Source organism: Carassius carassius, chromosome 20 (assembly GCF_963082965.1).
Source record: "Carassius carassius chromosome 20, fCarCar2.1, whole genome shotgun sequence".
NCBI lineage: Eukaryota > Metazoa > Chordata > Actinopteri > Cypriniformes > Cyprinidae > Carassius > Carassius carassius.
In genome coordinates, this window is record NC_081774.1 from 28,774,454 (window position 1) to 28,799,693 (window position 25,240).

At 36.5% G+C, this 25,240-nt stretch overlaps 1 protein-coding gene across 3 annotated transcripts in view; it reads left to right on the top strand.

Moving 5' to 3' along the window:
* The window catches only part of LOC132096804 (cAMP-specific 3',5'-cyclic phosphodiesterase 4B-like), a 78,297-nt gene that overhangs the window by 42,578 nt on the left and 10,479 nt on the right, over positions 1-25,240 (top strand). For all 3 annotated transcript variants that reach the window (XM_059502412.1, XM_059502413.1, XM_059502414.1), the window contains 4 exons: positions 617-653; positions 769-839; positions 1,189-1,238; positions 22,724-22,836. In XM_059502412.1, coding sequence (XP_059358395.1) covers positions 617-653; positions 769-839; positions 1,189-1,238; positions 22,724-22,836 — 271 coding nt within the window. The remainder of the gene's footprint in view (positions 1-616; positions 654-768; positions 840-1,188; positions 1,239-22,723; positions 22,837-25,240) is intronic.

Consider the following 25,240-nt stretch of genomic DNA (forward strand, 5'->3'; position numbering starts at 1 on the left):
ATAATTAAATCCAGGTCCAGGGTTGTGACATTAGTATGTGCACATGAAAGGCTCTGAAACTTTATCTGCTGTTACATTACGGTGTGCTTTGTATATGAATTGATCTCATAGTACATCATGTACATAATGTTTTTTATTTTCTCATAATATTTTGAGGTCTTTGCCTCCACTGAGAAAAAGTCCTTGAAAAATTGTTTCACAGTCTAACATAACTTGCAGCAGAGTTTAGCTCAATCGGTACACACCTGAATCAGTAAATCAAGGTCTTCAGGTTCACCAGACACCTTCAAGCAGCTGTGTTTGAACAGGTTTGACACCAAACTCTACAGTAAACTCCATCTTCACCAACAGGACTGAGCACTTCTACGATAAATCATTCAACTCTTTGAAGCTGTGGTACAAACCTGAGAGAAACTACGGAAGCAGTGCAGAAATAATGCATAACATACCCTAGTTAAACCTGAGAGATAGTTTGGTCATGAGATATTGCTCAGTACATTGACAAGATGTAGCATGAAGTGCATGAACTAAAGTAAGCTAACCCAATGATTATCAGAAGTTTGGTTTTGTATTTATGCATGACTTTTGTGTTGTTTCTTTCTTTTTTGGTTCTCAGACATGGTGAAGACCTGATTGTCACTCCTTTTGCTCAGGTACATTTTGCTCTTGCTTTCTGGATCGGAAAACTAAGACCAAAATGTGAATAATCTGATGTGTGGACTGTTTCAAGTCCTTTCACATCTTCGATGCTGTCTTTTTGTTCAATAGGTGCTTGCAAGCCTTCGCACTGTTAGGAATAATTTCAGCATCCTGACAAATGTCCAGTGTCCCTCCAGCAAGTAAGTGATATTTACATTTTTCATAAAATACCACAAGAGGGCAGAACTCACTTAATATGACTTGTCGGACTAGATGGATACTACAGTACATTAACCCACTGTACTGACCTTCCTTCTTATAATGATAATGGTAAATGTCTATTGATATTATTTTTTTTTTCTTCGTTGTAACAAAATATACAGATCCTTTGACTTTATTAAAAAATGTAAAAATGTTATTCAGCAAACATAGGTCTAGTGTGCTAAGTTGGTGATTGAATTATCAGTGTCTATTAAATTTAAATTCCTGCTTTTATCTTATTAATGTTTTTTTGTTTGTTTGTTTGTTTGTTTTTGCTTTGCTTAACAGAAGATCACCTGTCAGCAGTCAACCACCAGTTACCAAAAGCAACCTGTCAGGTAAGATCATCCGTTCACAGACGTTAAACTGAAGAAAGTTCCCTTACAATTGTTGTTAAGCTCAGTCTGGCATCAGTCAGTAATTACAAAGCTGCAGACCTATAGCTGAATTACTCATATCATCTTCACTTGAAGGCTTACAGCATCATGAAGGGGATACTATGATCTGTGTTATGAATAAATATGAAACAACAAACAAGTTATTAGCTAAATTGAAAGAAGTACTGTGGAAAAAGGAGATGTGAAATGTGTCAAGTCTTGTAAAGGCTATCAAGAACCGTTTCATATTCCAGTCCAAAATAAAAAAAATTATTTTGTTAATAAAATCAGTATTTAAGACAAGTTCAGTTTTATTTTCCTTGTATATGGGATATATATATATAGGACATATCGAAAGACCCAATAAATTAATAAATGGATACTTTTAAACAGGGCCAGAGTATATATATATACAGCGCCGATGCACTACAGGCATCCCAAGTTCAAATCCTGGCTCGCAGGCCTTCCCCGATCCCTTCCCTCTCTCCCATTTCTCTTCCTGTCAGATCTAGACTGTCATGTCGTAATAAAGGCTAAAACACCAAAAATAAATATATCAAATAAAAATGTCCAGTATCGTGATTAGAATGTTACCTAAAGGTTGCAAAAACATTTCTTACAATTTTCTAGTAAATTTATTTTGACCCAAAATATAACATTATTTGAACATTTATTTTTAACATTAAACGAGCTCCAGTTTTCTTGTGATCAACAATATTTAAAAGTCGCAAAGAAAAACCTTCTATAAAAACCTTGATCTTGTTTTGATGATTTATTTATTTATTTATTTATTTTTCTCAGGTGAGAGTGGAGGTTGGCAAAAATGTTGAGTCATTTACAGAGTTTTTGAAAACATTTGCAGATAAATCAAAATGTTTCCATAATTTTGACAGAAAAAGAAAATATTTAAACCTAGCACCTAAACTTTTATTTTACAACTTGAATGCATAAGATCCCACCCTCCCTGCAAAATCAGTCTCCAAAGCCCCAGCTCCTGCAAAACACATGAAGGTGCACAGGCAGACCAGATGCTAACCAGCGACATGTTGCTGGAGGGTTAAATGCATGGCCACGTTCACACAGCACAGCAGAATACAGTTGTTAGTCCTGTTTTTTGAGTCCTTAAAGGTGCAATAGGAGATCTTGGAAAATGTTAACATTAGCCTGATAGCACTGAAAGTGAACGTTCCACCCTCCCTGCAATCGCCGTCCGAAGCCGAGCCCCTTGAACACATTTATGCTCACAGACCAGAATACCAGAGACAACATTACAATAGGCTACATCAGCGGTTCCCAATTCCAGTCCATGTTCCAAAGGGAAGTAAAACCCTGTTCAGGGAGTAGGGAGCAATGAACACCATGTTTGGAGCATATCGATCGGAACACAGTTTATTCACGTAGCTCACTTCTAACGAGTTGGTAATCTGAACTGGTTGTGTTAACTAAGCGAGACATGCAAAATATGTGTGCTAGGATTGGAATTGGGAAACCCTGGGCTACATCATGTGTCATTCACCAGTGAGAAAACTTTAAAAGTACTACAATACCATGAAGGAAGACCAGGCTGTTGATGTTTGTCTGCCATTCTTGCTCTGTCTGCACAGTGTGTGTGATTGTGCTTATGCCATATTCTGTCAGCGCAAGCAGGGTGCGCAGAGGTATGTACTGTAGATACTGTGGCGAGAGGAGCAAACGAAAGACACAGTGGGTGTGGCATCAGGCCTCGGAGAGGCTTTTATTAACAGAAAATAAAGCAAAAGAGAGAATAAAAGTGGCCAAAGGGGGAGAGTGTCCAAAATTAACAGGGGATCTGGTGTCCTTGTCGTGCTGCGGGATTCGTGTGGGTCGGGCAGTGTTCATGGAGGAAGGGTCCAGGTAAGGGGCGGAGTCTGGCAGCCGCACGCGCTCCCCTCTTTGGTCCGGGGCATGAGGAGCGGCGGCTTCTTCTAGCGGTCGCATCCTTCTTGTTGGCCGCGCGCTTGCAGGGGATGGACGACCCAGCATCCTGGCCCGTCGGCCGTGTAAACGGGTGCGGTTCTCGTCCGGACCGCGGGTCCGGCAGCTCACATCTCTGGCGGCGTGGGAGTCCCTCAACGCACCTTCCTGGATTTAGGATGGGGTGCCGATGATAATCAGGGAGGGGGCAGCTGACTCGTCACATCCCCCCCACCCCAAGCAACATCCCCGTCATCAGTGCTACCATCCTCAACCAGGCTCCAAACGGTCGGAGTGGGCGGGGTGGGGATTCCTCTTTGGACAGTTCTCCCTCTCGCACCGCGCTTGAACAGGGACAGAGAAACCAGGTTTTAGTCGACAGCCTCATCCAACCACAGGGTAAAATGACAATAACAGAGAAGTCACTTACCCCTTTGTGTGGCTGGGAGGCTGTCTCCATTGTTCCTCCGTCCCAGTCCAGGTTTTCGCGAACTTTTGCGAGCAAGAGAGGGAGTGACGTCATCAGGTGTTTCCAAACTGCGCTGTCTAGGCTCCGCCTTGCCTGCATTCTGCACCAGTGTGGCGGGAGGAGCAAACGACAGACACAGTGGGCGTGGCTTCAGGCCCTGTCGGCCATGTAAACGGGTGCGGTTCTCGTCTGGACCGCGGGTCCTGCAGCTCACGTCTCTGGTGGTGCGGGAATCCCTCAACACACCCTTCCTGGACCCACGAGGACACCAGTGTGCATGCACGGGGAAGAGACCGGTCTCCCGAGGAGAGGCGCATTGGGCTTTTAAACAGTGGAGGTGATGAGGCTCCATTTACATCAAGTGTACTCCATCACACACCGCCAGCCTTGGCTCATCCAGTGCCCCGCCTCTCTCACACACCCACTCCTGTCGGGAGCCTGGTGAAGGACGGCGATTTAGGACGGGGTGCCGATGATAGTGAGGTGACACAGCTGACTCGTCACAATACATACGTTGACAGGCAGGTAGGAAAGCTATTTAAAACACTCGGACCGAGCGTTTTGAGGTATTGTTTCTACAACCTCCACAGAATATATAAATACAGATAAATACATTTAGACTACTTAATGATTGCTATAGGGATGGGAAGAGACTTTCAACCAGCATAACAAAAATGTTTCTGAAGACAATCGTCTATTGCACCTTTAATGAAGACTTGACTGAAGAACAGTACATGACAATGTTAAGGTCATTTCACACTAAGTGTGATGCAAAAAGGTGTGGCGAATCGCGACAAACGGTGCATTCACACCGAATGGGAAACGATTGATCATCTTCTGCTTATTGCTATTTGCTAAAAACCCACTTGATTCAGTTATAGGCAGACATGCATTCTTTTTATGTTTAATAACGCAACACTGCTATTGTAATATAAAAGTACCATGAGCTGCATACAAAACACATACAGAAAATATATTGTCATAATCATATGTCTATTTGCATTCATATTTCATGTGTTGAAAAATGTTCCAGTAAATGTTTTTAATATGGAAGATCTAAATAGTGAACGTGCTGTAGAATTTTCGTGTTCAGTATGAAAAGCCTTTATTGTATTTGGTCTTGGCGGAATAGATCTGCTACACTGCTGCTGCTGCTGCAGAGCAAGTAACAAGACTTGCTACTGCCAATACATTCACAGACATTCTGCTGTGAGCATGTAAGAAATACGACTGCTGCATGTATAGCATATATGAATAATAACCCCCTAGCATACATAATCACCCCAAAGCAGATCTATACAGGTGGAGCTGGGGAAGGCTGAAGTCTGCTGCAACTGCTACCAAAACATTAGCCAGATATTTGAATGTTTAGCAGTGAGCTCATTGGCTATCAATACAGGAGAGAACCAATCAGCTGTGACATGTGATGATGATGTCATTATGTCATATTAAGTTAGATCTATCAGACTGCACCATATAGAGTTTCATGCCGGAAATTTGTATTTGAATATATTTAGACCACTTAACTTAGTCATTGCTATTGGGATGTGAAGAAACTTTCAACCAGCATAACAAAAAACCAAATCACCTTCCCTGCCTTTAAATAAAGTCACAGCCACATAGCTTGATTTGCTAGTGCCACTGTTAGTCAGAAGTAGGGAGGAGCATTCTGATTCCATTGGACAAAATTTGATTGGACAAAAAAATTGGTATGTTTGTGACTACAAAGTTGAGTCATTTTTGGTCAGTTTTTCCAGTTCAGTTTTTCATAGTGTCTAGAATATAGATGGTAGACTAAGAGTGTTTTCACACCTGTCTCATTTGGTGCTTTTGTTTCAGACCCTTGAGCATTTCTATCTTAATAGGTGTAAAAAGGATGAGCTTCAGGTTTCTTATTAAATTTTAAAAGATTGTCTAACCACCTATCAAAAGTCTGTCAGTGATGCAACATCTCAATACTTTTTAAATTTGATTGCCATGAATGCAAACAGACCAAAATGTATTTTTAAAACTATAAACAGTTCTTAATCCAGCCACTTACTCAGCCCCTGTTGACAATCCAGAGACCTGCGTAGAATTCTTAGGTTTCATTGTGCAGAAAGTACAAAATATTACCTCTCTTCTCGTGACATGGTTCATTCTCACCCAATCTCTCCTTCTAGCAATTTCACTTATTTTAAACCAGTGACTCCATCTCAATTTAGACCATTAATTTCTAAGATGAAATTTACATATTGTCAATCCGATGTACTGCCTGGCCGTTTGCTTAGAGAGGTGTTGGACACCATTAGCCCTTCCCTTTTAACTATTATAAACTGTTCTTTGACTTGTGGGGTTTTCCCAGAGTATTTTAAACATGCTTCTCTGTACAGTCCCTGTTAAAAAGATCTCACCTTGATCCATCTGTTCTTAGTAACTACCGGCCAATTTCTAAACTCTTATTAATTTCTGAGGTTTTAGAGAAAGCAGTGCATTCACAGTTTACTTCTTACCTGGATGCTTTTAACATTCTGGATAAGTTCCAATCTGGTTTAAGAGCACTTCACAGTACAGAGTCGGCCTTGCTTAAAGTTATGAATTATCATTTGTTGTCCATTGATTCAGGGTCATCTGCCATTCTGATACTGTTAGATTTGAGTGCAGCCTTCGACACTATTGACCATGACATCTTCTTGAATCGACTCAAATGTGTAGTAGTGGTTCAAGTTACAGCATTACAGTGGTTCACCTCTTATTTAAAGGGTAGGACTTTTTCAATAAATATCGGTTCGTTCACCTCACCTTCCGCGCCCATCCCTTATGGTGTTCCTCAGGGTTCTATTCTTGACCCTTTATTATTCTCGCTCTACATGCTTCCCCTATGCTCCATTCTCCAAAAATATAATATTAACTATCATTGATAGACCAATGACCTCCAACTTTACCTTCCAATCAAACTTGAAAATTACTCTTCTTTACAACTTCTTTTCTCATGTTTTGACAAAGTGAGAACTTGGATGGCTAATACATATTTGCAATTAAACACTGACAAAACTGAGGTGCTTCTGCTAGGTCCCACTGCACTCAATACTACCCTGGTGATAACTTACAACACCATGTAAAAAATTTAGGGGTCAATTTCGATCCAATACTACAATTTGACAAGCAATTAAACACAGTTGTAAAGAGTAGCTTCTTCCACCTCAGATCTGTTGCAAAAGAAAAAAAATTCTCTCTCAAAAAGATCTTGAAATTGTCATCCATGCACTAATCTCTTCCAGGCTGGACTATTGTAACTCTCTGTATGTCGGCCTTCCACAAAGCACTCTAACTTGGCTTCAGATGGTTCAAAATGCAGCAGCCAGATTGTTGACAGGAACAAAAAAGAGGGAGCATACTACTCCTGTTCTTGCTTCATTGAACTGGCTCCCTATCAAATTTAGAGTTGATTTCAAGATCCTTCTTTTTGTATATAAGGCATTGCACAAGTCAGCCCCGGATAATATCTGTGATCTTATCCAGCCATGTACAACCTCTAGGTCATTAAGATCTTGTAACCACCCTTGTTTTTGTTGTAAAGGCCGGGACACACCAAACCGACTTCAAAGAACTAGCGGCGACGAAAGCCGACGGTGTTGTCGCCCTCGCGTCGGCAGCGTTGGACCAAAAAGCGGCACTGGAACACACCGCACAGAGCCGACTGCAACCTAACGTGTGTTCTGCGCATGTGTGAGAGGAATGAGCTGTTCATATCAGCAGCTATTAATAGTATATATTTGTCATTCAAAAGGAGGAAACGAAACAAAGATATACGAGATAAATGCAGATATACGAAATGTAAACAAAGCAGCTATTACTTACCACTTTGAATATCAGTAAACTTAATAACTTTAATCATTTTAAGTGGCTCATGTTGTTATGAAAACATTTGCGTATTAGAATGATTGGGAAAGATCAGAAACATTTAAACAGCCTTCTGCTTGTACCGCTTTCATTCACATGCTTGTTTCCATCACTTTTGCTTTAATTCTCGGCACTGACTCATTCGCTAAACTGAACATCCAATCAGAGCTCTCTTTTGCTGACGGCCTGACGTCCCCAGCGCTGTTGAATCGGGCAAACTGCCGCCGATGTGAGCCCGACGAGAGCCAATGAGTGGAACACACCAAACAAACTAGCCCGACCGTTGCTCTGGGTCTGCCCGACGATAGCAAATGGCCGATACTTGGCTTGGTGTGTCTTGGGCTTAAATCCAAAGGTGACAGAGCTTTCACTGTTGCTGCTTACTATCAGGGCCTCTCGATCTCTCTTTTTCTCTTTTTTAAATCAAACTTAAAGACTAATTTTTCTACCCTTGTATTTGAATGATGCTGTGTACGGTACTTTTGATGTATGTTTTTTGTATATATATTTTTTTTTTTTTTTTTTTTTTTTCTTTTAATTTTTGATCTCTGTTGCTTTGCTAATTTGCCTTTATTGTAAAGCACTTTGGATCAACTGTGGTTGTGTTGAAGTTGTGCTCTATAAATACAAATTGACTTGGCTTGACTTAATAATATGCAGAAAAACTGAAAAGGTAGTGTCTATTTTCTGCCAGGACATTTTAGTATGCTTTCAAATGTTGCATTGTGAAAGTGAACCCAAACCAAGAAGAAAATGCAACTTTGTAGCAATTTAAGTCCCTGTTCCGCAACGAAGCAAAAGGTCTGAATATGTCTTGTTCAAATGCACTCAAATGCAATAAATGATATTATAATAGATAAATACTTAATACATTCGTTAAATCGATTTTTATAATTATAATTTTCATAACACAAAACATAATTTCAGATTTTTCTTTCTATTTTGAGATGAAATATGAGCCAGCATGTTTTTGTTTTTGTGAAATGAAGCAGCAGGTGTTGTTGGTCTCTTGTGCATGTTGTAAAGACTCCTCAGCACCATTTGTACGATGGCACACTCCATCTGAGTGGCCTGAAAATCCCAGGCTCTTTGAAGAAAAGAGAAATGAGGGTGTAAGTGTGGGTGGGTGGCTGGGCGAATGAAAGTTTGAGTAAGATAACATCATAGTTTCTATGACCTCTTACACACACACTCACACACGCACACAAACCACAAAGACGCAATGTGCGTAAATGCAGCACAGCGACACATATAACAAGCTGTGTTTATTGCTTGCTTGTGTGTTTGCGTTTGTGGGGGTGTTAATAGTCATGCATGCATATGCATGCATACTTAAAAAGAGCAGGATTGTGTGCGACACAGCTCTGTGCATAATGTTCAAGTGTGTGTTCAGAGGTTTGTGTGAGAATTGACAAGTTGACAAACCTTGTTAAATCCGTTATGAACCCAGTCCAGGTCATATTTCAACACATATATTATTTAAATAAATTAATTAAATTTTTTTATTTGCTGGAGAGAAAATAATAATTTTTTTACTTCTTGGTTATGTGAACATTAGCGGAACATTCCATTCCATCAATTTGAAATTGTACTGAGAATGATCGATCAGCATCATGTTCCCTGTTAGATGATCCTTCGAACGATTAAATGATTTTCTGAGAATAATGTCATCAAATTTGATGTCATTTTATTTTGTTATTTCACTGGAACTGAAAAAAGGAACACTGTTTCAGATTGTTCCATTCCAGCTGTTCAACATGGTAGTATTTGTACATGTAAACATATAGTAAAAATAAAATATTAACAAAATTGAGAATAAAGGGAATCATGAAATCAATTCAAATGTAAAAAAGTCAAGCATTCTCATTATAGTGAGTAAACTTTGGAGGAAAATGTGCTTAACTGTCATGAAAATAATATCATTAAAAAAAAAAAAAAAATTTATTTTTCTTTTGATATCTGAGGCCAAAACATGTGTACGCAAGAATTTTGTGAGTGGTTTTCGGTTTATGATGAGAGAGGGAAAAAAAGCATGCTTGTGTAGTGAATGTGCCTGGGTGAAAGATGAAACGTCCCATTTTGGTGTCAGAATCTAATTTACAAATGTTAAGTACATAAAAAGTATATTAAATGCAAGTAAAAGGTGTATTTTTATTTTAATAACTTTTGTGAAACTAAAATGTCACAATATCGGTTAATGATTTAGCTTAACAGATATATTTATTTAAAAATGAAACAACATACAGTCAGGGGCGTAGTTTATGGGGGGGAGGTAACCCCCCCAATATTCAAATCCATCAGTTACAACCCCCCCAATATTTCAACATGAAAATCACAGTAGATCAAATGAAAAATATAATATGAAAAAATAGAATTCATATATTTTGTAAAAATAATTTTGCTCCTAATCAAATATGAGTATGTCATAATAAATCAGACAAAAAATACTCCCCCTCCATTGAACCGATTGGTAACGCCCAACCAATGAGTCGCACTTTCACCAAAATAAGCGAGTGGAATGGGAGGAGTTTGGAAGGAGTTTAAATCGGAGAGCACACGGTTAATGTTAGCACCAAAAATGAAGAGAAGCACTGCACAGCGGACTATATTTAACTTCTGTTCAGAGAGGGATGCAAAAAAATAAAGCATGTACTGAAAATGAGGTATGAGAATATTGTGTAATAGTTTGTTCACACCACTCCATTGCAATGTATTTAGCTATAACTAACTATAAGTTACCAAAGCAGCTGCCTGTTTTGCTAATATATTTTTCAATAGTGTCTATAATTATCAACGACAAAAGTATTCCCATCGGTGTTTATTTTCTTACTAAATTAATCTGACTTTTGAACGAATTGGATGAATGAACGATAGAAGTGGCTAACTCATTAAAACAGTGAAACACTGCCGCCTACTGGCGGTTTCAATACTTAATTTCTTTCTTTTGATAATCTCTACTATGTTAGAATTTTATGAATGATGATTATACACAAATTTCATAACGTTATGAAGTTTATAATCTCTTAACATGTTTTTATAACAGATTCGATGTAAATATAGCTGCAGGGTAGAAAAGTCAGCAGAGGGAAAGGAGGAGCAGGTGATCAGGTAAAGAAGATGCCATTGATTAATCAATAAAATAAAATAGGAAACAGTATAGAAAAACAGCAGCTTTGTAAAATTAGGCTATACATTAATGCCTTTAATATTTTAAAGATGTGTTTCCCTTTAAAAAAAAATTAAAATGCATTAAGGTGGAATGTAAAAATCTTAAAATAAATGTCTAAATGTTGTCTCTTTCATATTTGTATATGTTGAATTTGTAATCAGTTAAAGCATGTTGCCAGATAGATAGATAGATAGATAGATAGATAGATAGATAGATAGATAGATAGATAGATAGATAGATAGATAGATAGATAGATAGATAGAAAGAAATTATCCAATAACAATACACATAAAAAAAAATAATTGAAAAAAAAAATAACGGGGAGCATACAACGTTCAACCCCCCCAATGTTCAAACCAAATCTACGCCCTTGCATACAGTACATATTCTGACTTGTACCTATTAAAATATATAAAAGAATAAGCAATACATTTTATGATTTTGTAAATGATTAAAAGCTTCTTGCTGACAAATGGGTAATACAAAATAGGTGTAGGATAGTGGCAAAAAATGACAATGAAATGCATGCATTGTGATTTTTTAAAAAGTCTTGTAATGTCATTCAATGATTCTTGTTTTAAATATGTCGGACGAGATTTTTGATATATAAACCATTGTTACACTGAATGACATTTTAGTAGGTGTCATCTGTAAATCATGGCAAAAATGCATGGTAGTCAACATTTTTTGATTAAAAAAATAAAATGAAGTCAAGTCACCTTTATATATATATATATAGAGAGAGAGAGAGCACTTTATGTCAAAGTAACTGAGCAACATTAATCAGGAAAACAAAAACAAATGCCAGTTAAAGGCAGTTCATCATTTAATTTCATTGATGTCATCATCCAGCTTAGTTTAGTTTAAATAGTATCTTTGCAGTCATTTGCATAGCATTAAATAGGACACATTCTAATGAATGAGGAAAAACTAAAGCCGTTTGAAACACTTATCTTCGTCTTTTCAGGTGGTTTTGAGCTGTGTGTGTGTGTGTGTGTGTGTGTGTGTGCTACAGTTGTAAAGGCTTTAGCAACTGATCTACAGAGCTGAGAGCTGCAAGGAGGGGCAAAGGATTGTGGGAAATTTTGGTTCCTGTTTCAGAGCACTTTTAGCCTCATTGACGTCATTACCAACCACCTACTAGTACCTTCACTTCCTGTGTGTTTGAAAGTGCAGACACCTCATGGTCCTGGCAGGAAGAAGCATACACTCACGCACTGAAAATGGTGGAAAACTGTGCTCACTTACGTTGCACAAGCATATCAAGAGCACCGGAGGAAATCAGATTATGTGTGATGCTGTGCACGCTGCTGTCCCCGCTGGCTGCTGCTGTGTGTAAGAACATAGCTAAGCATGTGGCTGCTAGTTGATTAGCAGAGCTTCATTTCTCAATACTTTCACTGAAATGCTTTACTTTCACTTTTACTCCTTTAATTCTTACAGCAGCAGCAACTTATTGATTGCTTAACACATACACATGCATTAATAAATCAAGAGGCATGAAATAAATCATTCAGTTAAACTTAAAGGGATAGTTCACCCAAAAGTAACATTCTGTCACCATCATTGTACAGCTGTATGAGTTTCTTTCTTCTGCTTATTTTAATAGAAGATACTTTGTAAAATACTGATAATACCAAACAGTTTTGTTTCCCTTTGACTTCCATGGTATTTTGCATTCATACAATGGGAACCAAAACTGTTTAGTTACCAATAACCTTTAAAATATCTTCTTTTGTGTTCAGCAGAAGAAAGAAATAGATACAGGTTTGGAATGATAACGTAAATGAAACAGACAAATAATTACAGAGAAATGAATAGACTCTAATCTGTCATTTATTAGCATGGCTACAATTTATGTCTGTGCTGATGTAAAAATAAATCATATGTGTTATGTAACCTTTACTGTATTTTAGATTAGAATGGGTATAAGTAAATAGATAGTGTATTGTTTTCATATGTCCTTATGAATAAATTTAAACAACAAAAACCAGAAAAAATCAAACAAAACATAATGTACTATCAGTGGTCCTGTTGTTTCTATAAATAATTATCTTACACCTTATGTTTAAGTAAAACAGCCTTTAACAGACTATTGAAAACAATCTTATCATTTCAACTGCATATCTTCAAGAGTCAGAGCAGCAGAGAAAGGGTTTTTATTGTCGTTGTGTCTTCATAAGTTTCTGTTGCCAGTGCCCTGGCCCTGAACCGCGGCTTCATAAAACACTTCCAGAGAAATTAAAGAGGAACAGAGAGGCAGAAAAACACACAGAAAATAAAGAGAAGAACTTTCATCATGAGCCAGGCTCTTCGGGGAGAGAGGTCTCATCCTCCGGACTCTGTTTATACTGTACTTTCTCATGTAAATCTCTCTCTCTCTCTCTCTCTCTCTCTCTCTCTCTCTCTCTCTCTCTCTCTCTCTCTCTCTCTCTCTCTCTCTGGTGCTGCCTACCAAATGCTGGAGCAGGAAGACTGTGCAGCTTTAATGAAAACAAGAGAAACAACACTGCCTGGATGATCGGCCTCATCACAGTTTTACAAACTGTAAACTTTTTTTATAGTCAAAAAGTTGATTTATTTCACTAATTATATTATATTTTATTTATTTATAATATTATATTTATTCATTATACACAGACTGATATATGTTTATTTCAACTTAACTTCAATAACTTTCAACAATAAACTTCAAATGTTTATTTCTTTTAAATTTGATGTTTATAACTGACAACTAAGGAAAATCCCAAATGCAGTATCTCAGAAAATTAGAATATTGTGAAAAGGTTCAATATTGAAGACACCTGATGCCACACTCTAATCAGCTTATTAACTCAAAACACCTGCAACGCCTTTAAATGGTCTCTCAGTCTAGCTCTGTAGGGTACACAATCATGCTGACTTGAATACTTAAAATACAACACATGTATATAATACAATGATGTTTAAAATGAAGACTAATAGACACAAACTTCTTTAGACACAAAAAGAGAACTGACTTCATACATCCTACCAGCTGGTTAAAAGTTGCAAAACTGGCTAAAAAAACCCCTCCAGCATTGTTTCTATGCAGATTCTACTTTAGTTTTAATATTTAGACATCTTTGCACAGGAATCAAATTATCCAAAAACTGTATGATGCCACTAGTTAGCTGAAGATAGTATACAAGACTGGATGTGTATCAGTAAACAGTTTTTGTGGTTACCGGTGCTGATGCACAGACGTTATTAGCGGTTGTGAACCATATTAGCAAGATTGCTGCAGACTTGCTTTTGTTCATATTCTGACGAGGTGTTACAGGATGTGTAAACATCACATCCACACCGTGCTTGCATGCTAGAGTATTTGTGTGTTTACATGTTTTTGCACGTAATACAGATAGCTCATGGGACATGAAGCCCTAGTGATACAAGCTTGCAGTCAGTTCATAATAATATTTGATATTATTATTAATAATTATATGGATTTATATGCAAACTATGCAGACTTCATTAACTATTACTGCTAAGTCTAAATCCATGAGAATTGTTATATTATATATATATATAAGTGTGCAATTCATTATTCAACCAGTTTTATTACCCTGGTTAAGCATTTTAAAAGATTTATCTCAAAGATCAATTTATGACACTGCTCGAAAAGGACAGTAATCCTTATGGCTTCAAAGTGCTTGGAAATACATTTCTTGTTGCTTCGATTTGAATGTGTTTGCAGGAAAATATTCTGTGTTGCTCTAAAATTCCTAGATGTTTTCTCACATTGCAAATCCAGTCCAGATTTTCTGTTCGCCCATGCAGGCTGCAGAGCGGCAGTGCAGGTCTTAAAGCCTTGCACCCGGTTAGTATTTGAATTATGCCATTGACGTCAGCAGAGCTGTAAAGCTGACCGGCGTCCCTTCCCTAAAGTCATTTCTGGCCAAGAGCTCTCTATGGTGCATTGTGGAGGCTGTCAAACAGGCACAAGATGAGTTGCAGACGTGAAGGAGAGAGCGTAAGAATATGAAAGAAAGCAAATGAGAGAGGGAGTGTGTGGAAAGTGTTGTTTGCAGCAGAAGATGTAGGTTGAGATAAAAAAACCACTGCTGTAGACAGTGAAATTTAGACCCTGAATAAGTGTTTCGTAGGAGCAATACATGTCAAATAACCTACACAAGACCCTCTTGGCCCATAATGCAGATTGTGTGGCAAAACTGCAAAAGATCCACAGAATTACATGAGGATTAAACAGCGTCAATATTCTTCCAATTGCAAAAATAATGATATTTAAGATTTTTTATTTAAGATCAGCAGATAAGCACGTCCGCCATATTTGGCAACCTGTCTGAATGCAGTTGACCCCAATCATACAGTGTTGAGAGCCGTCTGGCTTTGTAGTCCTCCTGCCCACGTGCGAAGCCCAGACAAACAAAAACACGAGTGGGACGGCGAGAGCCAATGAGCCATGCCAGAGAGCAAACATGTGTGTGATCCAGTCAGCTAAACTCCAGCAATCCATCAGCTCAACCTCCACGCTCCCTTTGTTTGTGTGTGGGAAGCTATCCCAGACTGCTCTATTATTTTTGGATATGTAATTTGGATCAAAACAACACTGACAAAAACATGACAGCTGTAATATCCACAATATGGGTCAATGACGTGACAATCGCAAAATTACACAAAATGTGATTCAGACATAAAACACAATGGCTTCTGTTAACAGATTTTAATTTCTCTATTGGGCATACAGTCAGAAAGGGTAATGCAATTGTCCTGATAATATAATTAAAATAGGTAACACTTTATTTAAAGGAGCCATTCTCTCTATTAACTAGTTGCTTATTAGCATGTTTATTACTAGCTTATTGGCTGTTGATTAGTACTTACAGTATAAAGCACATATTAATCCATATTAAACATAATAATCCACCTCATATCTAAACTCAACAGCTACTGTGCCTTACTAACTAATAATAAGTAGTCAATTAGAAGTTTTCTGAGGGAAAACTCTTAGTTAATAGTGAATATGTGTTCCCTAATCTAGAGCATTAAATTAAAATGATTTAATTCTTGATCTTTTTATGACAAGACAAGGTTAGTTCAGACTAAGTATTTTTCAACACCTTCATGATATATTTAAATAATAATCCAAGGTAAACTAGTTTTGTTTAGCTAAATTCAACTAATCTGAATTATTTATTATTATTGACCCATATAACAAAGTTTGAACAAATATTACTTGTCCTACACATTTAGTATATGAATGATGTGCGGCTTGTTGAGGAGAGGTGTGTGATTACTCACTTTTTGTGTTTTGCAATTGCACTTTTTTGTGCAATCTGACTTTTTGCATGTGAGATGTTGATGGATGTTCTGAAGTGACACAGATTTGGCCGTGACTATCAAACGCGTCTGAATCACACAGCTGTCTGTCGTCACTTCATGAGTCACATTCAGCAGACCAGCCGAAACGAGAAGCTGTTTCTCTTTGCCTCTTTATGAGCCAAATCAAGAAAACCTGGCCCATATATCAGCGGTGTGGCCCGGGACACGAGCACACAGAGAGGGGCAGTGTGTGCCGGCGAGGGGAGGAGGGGCCGCTCTCACAGAGGTGGATTTGTGGGTAAATTTGCACTACACTCTTTTGTGAAGAGAGTCATACGGTAGGCCGATCAAACAAAGTCAGGCGCTCTGTTGACCTTAGCGAGGAAGGTTTGGCTTCTTAAAGGTCAATGGTAAAGAGTCTCACCGTTCACACACTGCTGATCGTCACAGGGTTGGGCGAAAGGGAAACTGTGAAAAACCTTATGACATTTACTTATCTAATATATTTACAGTCTAATAACTGTATCAGATGTGCGTGTTCAGTATGAGGGCACTGAAAATGTAGTGTCTAAATCTGAGAAATCAGTGTTCATGTGATGTCTTTAATGTGCCCAGCATTTGAGTTTTGTTGCTGTCATTGAATTTTTTAAGAATTGTGTAAAAGATAATGCAGAGGCTGATTGATATAAATGATGCTTATGTAATCCACAATACTGTAAAGTTGTTGTTTTTTTCTTTTGAGAAGTGTAGGCTGGATGAGTTCAGTTCAGGACAGATTGTCATGGTGGTTTTTGCGTTTTGTTAAAGGTGAGATGCTTCCTGTTTTTATAGGAAACCATGATGTTGTCTAGATTTGATCTGCTACTGTACCTGTTGTATTTGAACTGTTGAACTTTACCACCCTTTACCCTGGTATCAGCGGATTGAAAGAAGATTCAAAGTATTTTTTTTTCTAGGGTGTTTTTGGTGGTTGTTAGGGTGTAACTATACTTTGTTCAAATCCATCACTCTTAGTATGAGTAATAGTAGTCATTATGTTTGACACTATGAAAAAAAATTATGTAGGATTTTAATCACTCACACTTTTCAGATACTCTAACAATGCTTGTTGTATTTACAAAACACACACACACACACACACACACACACACACACATATATATATATATATATATATATATATATATATATATATAGTGTGAATAAAACAAAATCTTTGAAGAATAACCATGTTGTTTATATGATAATAATAATAACAATACAGTTTTTGTAAATTAAGTGCATGTAAATAGGGCCAAAAACCTTTTGCCACACAAATATTTTAACCAGCTATGAAATGGTATGTGTATTATTATTTTGGTAAAAACAGGCAGAACAAAATGGGGAAATACATGGAACCTAATATTTATTTATTTGGATGTTTGTCTGTTTGTTTGTTTAAAATTATATTTAATCAAATTATAAATAATACTATTGAACATAGACCTTCATTTAATTGATATAACTTATTATTATCATTATTATAAAATAATTAAATGAATTATAATGCTATATTACTATATATTTTAATAATATATATTAGTATTATCATTAGTATTCAAATCTGGGGTCAGTAAAAGAGTTGTGTTCACCAAGGCTGCATTTATTTGATCAAAAATACAGTCAAAAACTGAAAAACTGAAGAAGAAAAAAAGAAATAAATTAAATTAATCATGTTTGAAATTGTCAATTGTATGTTTTCTGTGACAGTTAAGCTGAAGTTTATATGATAGTGTGTGTGATGAGTGGGGCGGGGCCAAGGGACGTGGGAACGAGCGAGGCCCCGCCCCACTCGTCACAGTGTGTATATAATTAATATAAGATTTTACTGGTAAACTGAAGAATGTTATGCAAACAAGGTAACGTTGTTCAAATTTGTACTTTTTTTTTTTGCAAAGTGCAGGGTGGATGAGTTGTCAGTTCAGGATAGATTGTTATGATAATTGTTCTGATTTTAAAGGTAAGATGCATCCTGTTTTAATAGTTTGTGAAGATTTGATCAGCTACTGTGCCTGTAGTATTTGAACTGTTGAACTTACTACCCTTTACCCTGCATCAACACGAACAACTGAAAACACACAATCTGCATCAAACAGAGAAATCACAATCAGACTGAAAGCAGATTAAAGTAGGGTTTTCTTTACTCTGACACTAGTGTGTTTTAGTGGTTGTTATGGGGCATAACTATACTTTTTTTTTTACTATGTTATTATTATTATAGAAATAATTCAATAAATTATACTAAATACTATATATTTTAGTACTATTATTAGTATTCAAATCCGGGGTCAGTAGGTTTTTTGTGTTTACCAAGGCTGCATTTATTAAAAATTGATTAAAAATACAGTCAAAAACAGTAAGACTGTTAAAAACTGTAATAATGTTTGAAATTGTCACTTTTATCTTTTTATGTGACTGTTAAGTAGATTTTTTCCATAATAGTGTCTATGTAATTATTTATTAAAATTGCTACTTTCAATCCTCTGGTTGTACAAGAATGACCCAGCCCATAATTTTAGGCATCACTAGTTGTCAGTGGCATATGCTTGGCTTCACTTAGGCCCCTGGTGAAAGTTGCCCATTCGTTGTTCTCTCTCAAGCTCCCGTGGTGATGACATATTGATGCTGTTTTTCGTGTGTATTCATGCCAGGCTTCAGATCTACACACGCCGCTTAAATGGACTCCATATGTGAAACATCTTGAGCGCAGGAGGCTTCTCTCAAACGACCTTATTCATCAGGAGTAATGCACTGTATATCCCTCACAGACGTCAGCAGGGTTAATGCAAACCCTTCGCCCACTTTTACAGTGATGGCATCCGGAGCTCGTGGTTGGATGTGGTCACTTTATTTGTAGATGCTCTCTGGAACTCACCGATTCACTCAGCGGTTATACTCTAGGGATCGGATTTATTGAAGTGCTAGCATTCATGCTAATCGATGCATGTGGTATTTCTGCCACGTGAACAAACATAGGAGCATGATGAGTACCACAGTAATTAATTGATTTTCTTAGTCCGCAGACTCTTGCTTAATGTTTCGTTTAAATCATGCCTTTTTATTCTTGACAAATGTTTGGATTGTTTAGTCTGCTCCTCATCAAATGTTTTTTTAATGCCTTTAAAGGATAATGGTTTGCATTAAGATATTATTGTGATTTAAAAGGGTAAAATGTTCATATGTTGGGAACAATACTCTCGATCATTCTTCATTCACATACCACTGCGTTCCTGACTGTGTCAGAGTGCAGTTCATAATGCAACGTAAGGACTTTTTGAGTTTTTTTAACAGTTAAAAAACAAACACAAAACACATTACAAAGGAAGTAGTCTGGGCACAGAAGTACGCATTATATTTCCCGTTTCTGTATTGTGTAGCAAGAGGATATAAACATAGGGAAAATAGTTACACTACCATGTACTACCAAATGGGGGGGGGGGGGGGGGGTTTGATCATCAAAGCTGCATTTATTTCTTCTTTTATATTTTAATCATTTTAAAATAGCATGAGCATCATTACATCAGTGTCACATGATCCTTCAGAAATCATACTAATATGCTGATTTGAGCCTCAAAAATGATTTTTGAAGGATTCCTCAATTAATATAAAGTTCAGAAGAACAGCATTTGAGAAATATTTCGTAACATTATAAATGTCTTTACTGTCACTTTTGATCAATTTAATGCAGCAGTTTATTCCTTAGTAAAAGTTCACTGCCAGTAATTTGGTTTAGAATTGAATATGCACTTTGAAATTGCCAGTTAATTTCACATATATTGAATGTTAAATTAAACCATACATTTTAAAATAAAAAAGACTCAAATGGTAGTGTCTTATAAAATGTACTGCAATAATCTTTGCTTTATTTAACTTCAAAAATTGGGTATTATTAATTTCTCAAAATAAATAAACAAATTGCCCCCAAATTCGTCTTTCAACTGCATCACAATAGGTCAAACGGATGCATTTAAATGTTAAAGAATGTCAAATCATCTGTGGACCCCACTGCCTTTCATAATATGGACAGAAAAACACTGAGACTTTCTTCAAAATGATGACAGAAGTTTAATTAATCTTTTAACTAATATAAATCTCAAATGAACTGTTTTTATTTAAAGGAACACCTTTACAAATTAAACTGCAATAACAAAATAAAACATGTCGACACATGACATTTATAAGATTTAGGGAGGCATGTGTCATTTTCATGCAGACCGTCCCACTTTAATTACACATTAAAAGCAAGTTGTATTCTGGCCACTGACAAAACAAACTAAGGACCGTTTATACATTTTTAAATAGCCTTTTAAGGATAAAAAAAGTCTAATGTTCACTTTAATGATTTTATTTTTATTATAATAAATATATATAGTAAGTGAGCAAAGAGCACTAAAGCGGTCCATGACTTTTGTCTAATGTGAGCTATGCACTTTCGCAAAAACTCCCATAATCATTGAAGCAAATCAATGGCTTACATTTATTTAGCACTTTGTTGTTTATGATTATGACAGACTTTGCGAATGCAGATACAGGATTCAGTCAGTGAGCGTGCACACTTGAACAACTCCGCCGTATATCCCATTCAAATTTATAAACAATAAACAGGTCACAAGTAATCTAAAAGTAATCCAAAAGTAATCAGATTACAGTAATCTTAAATACATTGATGTCTTACATTTTTCCTCATTGGAATCCGTAGCAGACAACAATTTGTAAGTAATCCACAGTGATAATGTTTTTGCGTTCTTGTATACAGTATGTATCTGACCTGAGATTTCTGATTGTGAGTATAGTTGTGTAATACAGATCCATGAGTAGAGTTTAAACTGGAATCCAGATGAACTTGTTAGTGCAACATGTCCCAAGTTCAATAAATGTTAATTTAGACAACATATTATTCTTTCTTCATGCAAAGTTTTACCGTCTTTGTGAAATCTATAGCTGCAGCCTGAGGGGACGCTCCAGTCTGAGCGACGCACAGAAATCTGCCCCATGATTTAGCAGCGTCTCAACCTCAGGGGAAGTGATTTACTTTGCTTGGCTCCTCTTGAGCTTTGACTGGATGCTGGCCAGCAAGGGGAGTAAAGTTTGCCTCTCGGGTTGCTCCTGCAAACACAGCCCTGGCTTTGATTTCATAGCTCCTTCTCGTTAGCTCTATCGGGGATCAAATGGATGTGGGGGGTTCTGTGAGTCGTGATCTCTCAATAAATATAAACGCTGATACCACCTTGGAAAAGCCTTGTGTCTACTAAAAGATCAAAGAGTCATTCAAACCGACGGATGCATTTGTAGTGGGTGTGATTCATTCCTCTCAGCTTTAGGCCTTTTCTATGTTGTCTTGTCAATGCTTTGTCCAGCAGCCTGTCTTTATTGTTACTAGTATGCTATAGTTTCAACTTGTTAAATTAGGCAAAAAAAAAACCTAGATATTTTCAGAGTCATAGTTATACCCGTCTGAGATTTTTTTTTCATCCCCAAAAATGTTTATGTATAAAGACAATTAAACATATTTAGGGACAGTTCTGTTTTTGTTTTGTTTTATTTTTTATGGCATTACTTTAATGATATTTATGTACATTCTCTCTCAATATCATAATGCACTGCTATAATTCTCATTATTCTAATACTAAAATATAGTTTAATATTTCCTATTTATTATATTGGTATATTATATTATATATATATATATATATATATATATATATATATATATGGAAACATAATTGTATTAAAGTATTTTTTTCATTATTTTGTTTTAAAGCTAAAATTGCATTTCAATATATGTATTATTATATTATTTAAATAATATTTTTGTCATTTATTTAATTATTAATATGTTAATATTTACAATGATTATATTACATTTAAAATTCCAGATAATATTGTGTTTTGAATTACCCATTACATTGTGTTGTATTTTACAATTGAAGAAAATGTTGTTTAACTTCACAGAAAATGTCACATCAGAAAATTACAGTATTTAATATATATATATATATATATATATATATATATATATACATATTTATGTATGTGTGTGTGGGTTTTTTTTACACTACAACATAAAAATCTAATGAGAATCACCAGCATTGAATTTATTTTACAAAAATAAAAACTCAAAACATGTTATGATAATGAATTAACAACTATTTTACAAATGCATTGCGGTCCTAAAAAAGGCTTTATTTACTTGTTCTTTTGGCTTTAAATATGACCTTAATGTGTGTTTTGGTGAGATTCATCCATCAAGATCATTTACTAACAGGATAGTTAAGCATTAATCATTCTCTCCCCAATTTGGTTTCAATTAACTACATTTTCAGTAAAAAGAAGAGGAGAGAAATAGGGAATGAGTTTTTAAGTCCCTCCCACTAAGCTCCCCTGGGTCTGAGGCTCCTTGACACATCAGCACAGACAGGCAGACAGACTGCACAGTAGGTGAGTTTGGAGACCGAGTTGGTAAGAAGGACTATGAAGTGAACAGTGAGCTATTAATCCAGCTACTATCAGTGTAGAATGACTATATCAGCAGCACTCAGCCCACCATGAAAGATCACTGCTCCTCTATCTGCATCCCTCCCACCGGACCACCTTTTCTGGCCATGCAGCAGAGGCTGGATCCTGAATGCATATCCGTGTGTCTCTTACCAGATGAATCCTTCCAGAAGCTGGCCGTGGAGACCATGGAGGAGCTAGACTGGTGCCTGGACCAGCTGGAGACCATCCAGACGTACCGCTCCGTCAGTGACATGGCCTCCAACAAGGTGAGGCTCCCACTTTACCTCAGCATTGCTGGATACAGCAGTCATCTTTATGCATGCTTTCAGAGAAATTCACATTTCAGTCCTCTTAGAAATAAAGGTTCTTTATTGGCACTGACGGTTCCATTTAGAACCTTTAACATCCATGGAATCTCTCCATTGCACAAAAGCTTCTTTATAGTTCCAAAAAGTTTCTTTCGATGTTCTTCACACTAAGAAAAATGGTTCTTTTTTAGAAACTGTTCATTGAAAGGTGTTTTTTACGGCATTGCTGCAAAACCTCTCTTTTGGTATTTTTATTCTTATAAATGCATACTGCAAAGCTTGTTTGTTTGAGATTTCTCAGTTTGTGTCAAAAGAGTCATTTTTATTGCTTTCCAGATTCATGTGTTATTTCAAAGCCTAGTAAGTTTTGTTGGAATATCAATGAGATATTGATTTTCCACTCTATTGTGGCATTTTACAAACACTACTTATGGCAATAGTCCTTTCAAAAATTATAATTCTGTCATCATCCACTCACCCTCATGTCATTGCAAACCTCTGTGCAAACAAAAGAAGATATTTTGAAGAATGTTTGCTGTCAAACTGTTTTGGTCCCCATTGACTTCCACTGTGTTTTTTATTCATACAATGAAAGTCTATGGAAACAAAAGCTGTTTAGGTAACAACATTCTACCAAATATCATATTTTGTGTCCAGCAGAAGAAAGAAATTCATACAGGTTTGTAATGACATGAGTGTGAGTAAATTGTGACAGAAATTTTCTTAAAGGAGCATTGCGTAGGTTCTGAAATTTCTAACCGTTACTGACACCAGTGGCCGTTAGAGGAACTGCAGCCAGTCTCATGCTCGTTCTCAGTGCGCACGTTCTTTTTTTTTAACTTACGAGGAGTGTCCGTGGGTGTCTGAATTGTGCTGGAGTCCATTTGAAAACACTATTGCTGCTGCTTACTATAATCGCTGGCGTGCCGTACGGTTGTAAGCCCAAGTAGACGAGAACGCGCATGACGTCACATTTTGTGAATTTTCGCACCATATTCGGGCCCAACTCCTCCACACACAATTGAGCCTACAGGCTGATAGAGGCAACCGTGGTGGACAGTCGAGGTGTCATTCTTTTTTTTACATCATGGTTGGCTCATACATGTACAAATGAAAACTCTATCTTACAGATTTTTTTAAGTAAAAACCTCCACATAGCTCCTTTAAACTCAACTATCGCTTTAAGTATCTTTTATGATGGTTTATTAGTTATAAGGAATTATAAGATGCTTGTCTTAAACAATGTCTGAACATTTTAGTCATCCTTTTACCATAGCCTGCTGGTATTGTTTAGTCACAGCTCTCAAATGCAGCTTTGAATCCTGGATTTCTTAGTGTTGATGCATGAATGCAGTATGTGGTTATTCATGTAGAACAGTGTCTATGAGGTATATACTGTGAACGTCATTGATGATGAGATGTTGATGTGAGATCTACAGATATCACTACATTTATATGTCAACAGTAAAGCATGCAACTTGACTGATTATTCCCCAAATAATTACAGAAGAAACATTAATACAATATCTTAGTTACAGTTTGTTGTCTTGGTGAAAGGCAGTTGGCCCAAGCAATTATTTTGATCTTTTTTAGCATATTTTATCTCACACAAGAATTAAACTCTGTATGTGTGGGTGGTTATGGATTCAGTGGATTAACTGGAATCAGTGTTTAAAGGAAACTGTTAAACAGTCACTTAGAGTGAAAAACTAAATGATTAAACCTTTTTTCACACGGGCATTACGTGGGTACCTACACTGGCACTGGCCTCTTCGTCAGCTGTGACCTCATTGCTTTGTTTACCTCGAAATCTAATCAGATGTAGATAGAGAGCATGAAGTAACAGAGGCCACACTGCCTCACTGACATCCAAGCAGTACACTGCATTTTATCATATAATGCAGTTATTAATTATATTTCAGATTGTAAAATTATAACTGTAGCATAATGATATTTACAAAAAATAAAATAAATATGTAAAATGCTTTTTTGAATTTGTAAATAAATCAAAGAATATTATAGTATGCTTTCCGGAAAGAAAAAAAAATCAGTCTTTCTACAGTACTTTCTTTTTTTTCTACTACCACAATTTCACATTTAATTCAACATTACTTGCCATTTCTTTGTAATTATTTGTGAAATGTACTATTCTTAACAGTACACCAATTTTATATCACTGTATATATGCTACAGTTATTTGATGATATGAGATAAAGGATAAAAGTAACAAAGAATACTTTTATTTTGGGGTCTGTTACTTTTTTTTCCATTTGTAAAAATCACTTGGCCTTGGCGGATTTAGATACAATATAAAACTGATGCCTGGTATATCTTTCACAATACACAGAATAAAATAATTCAC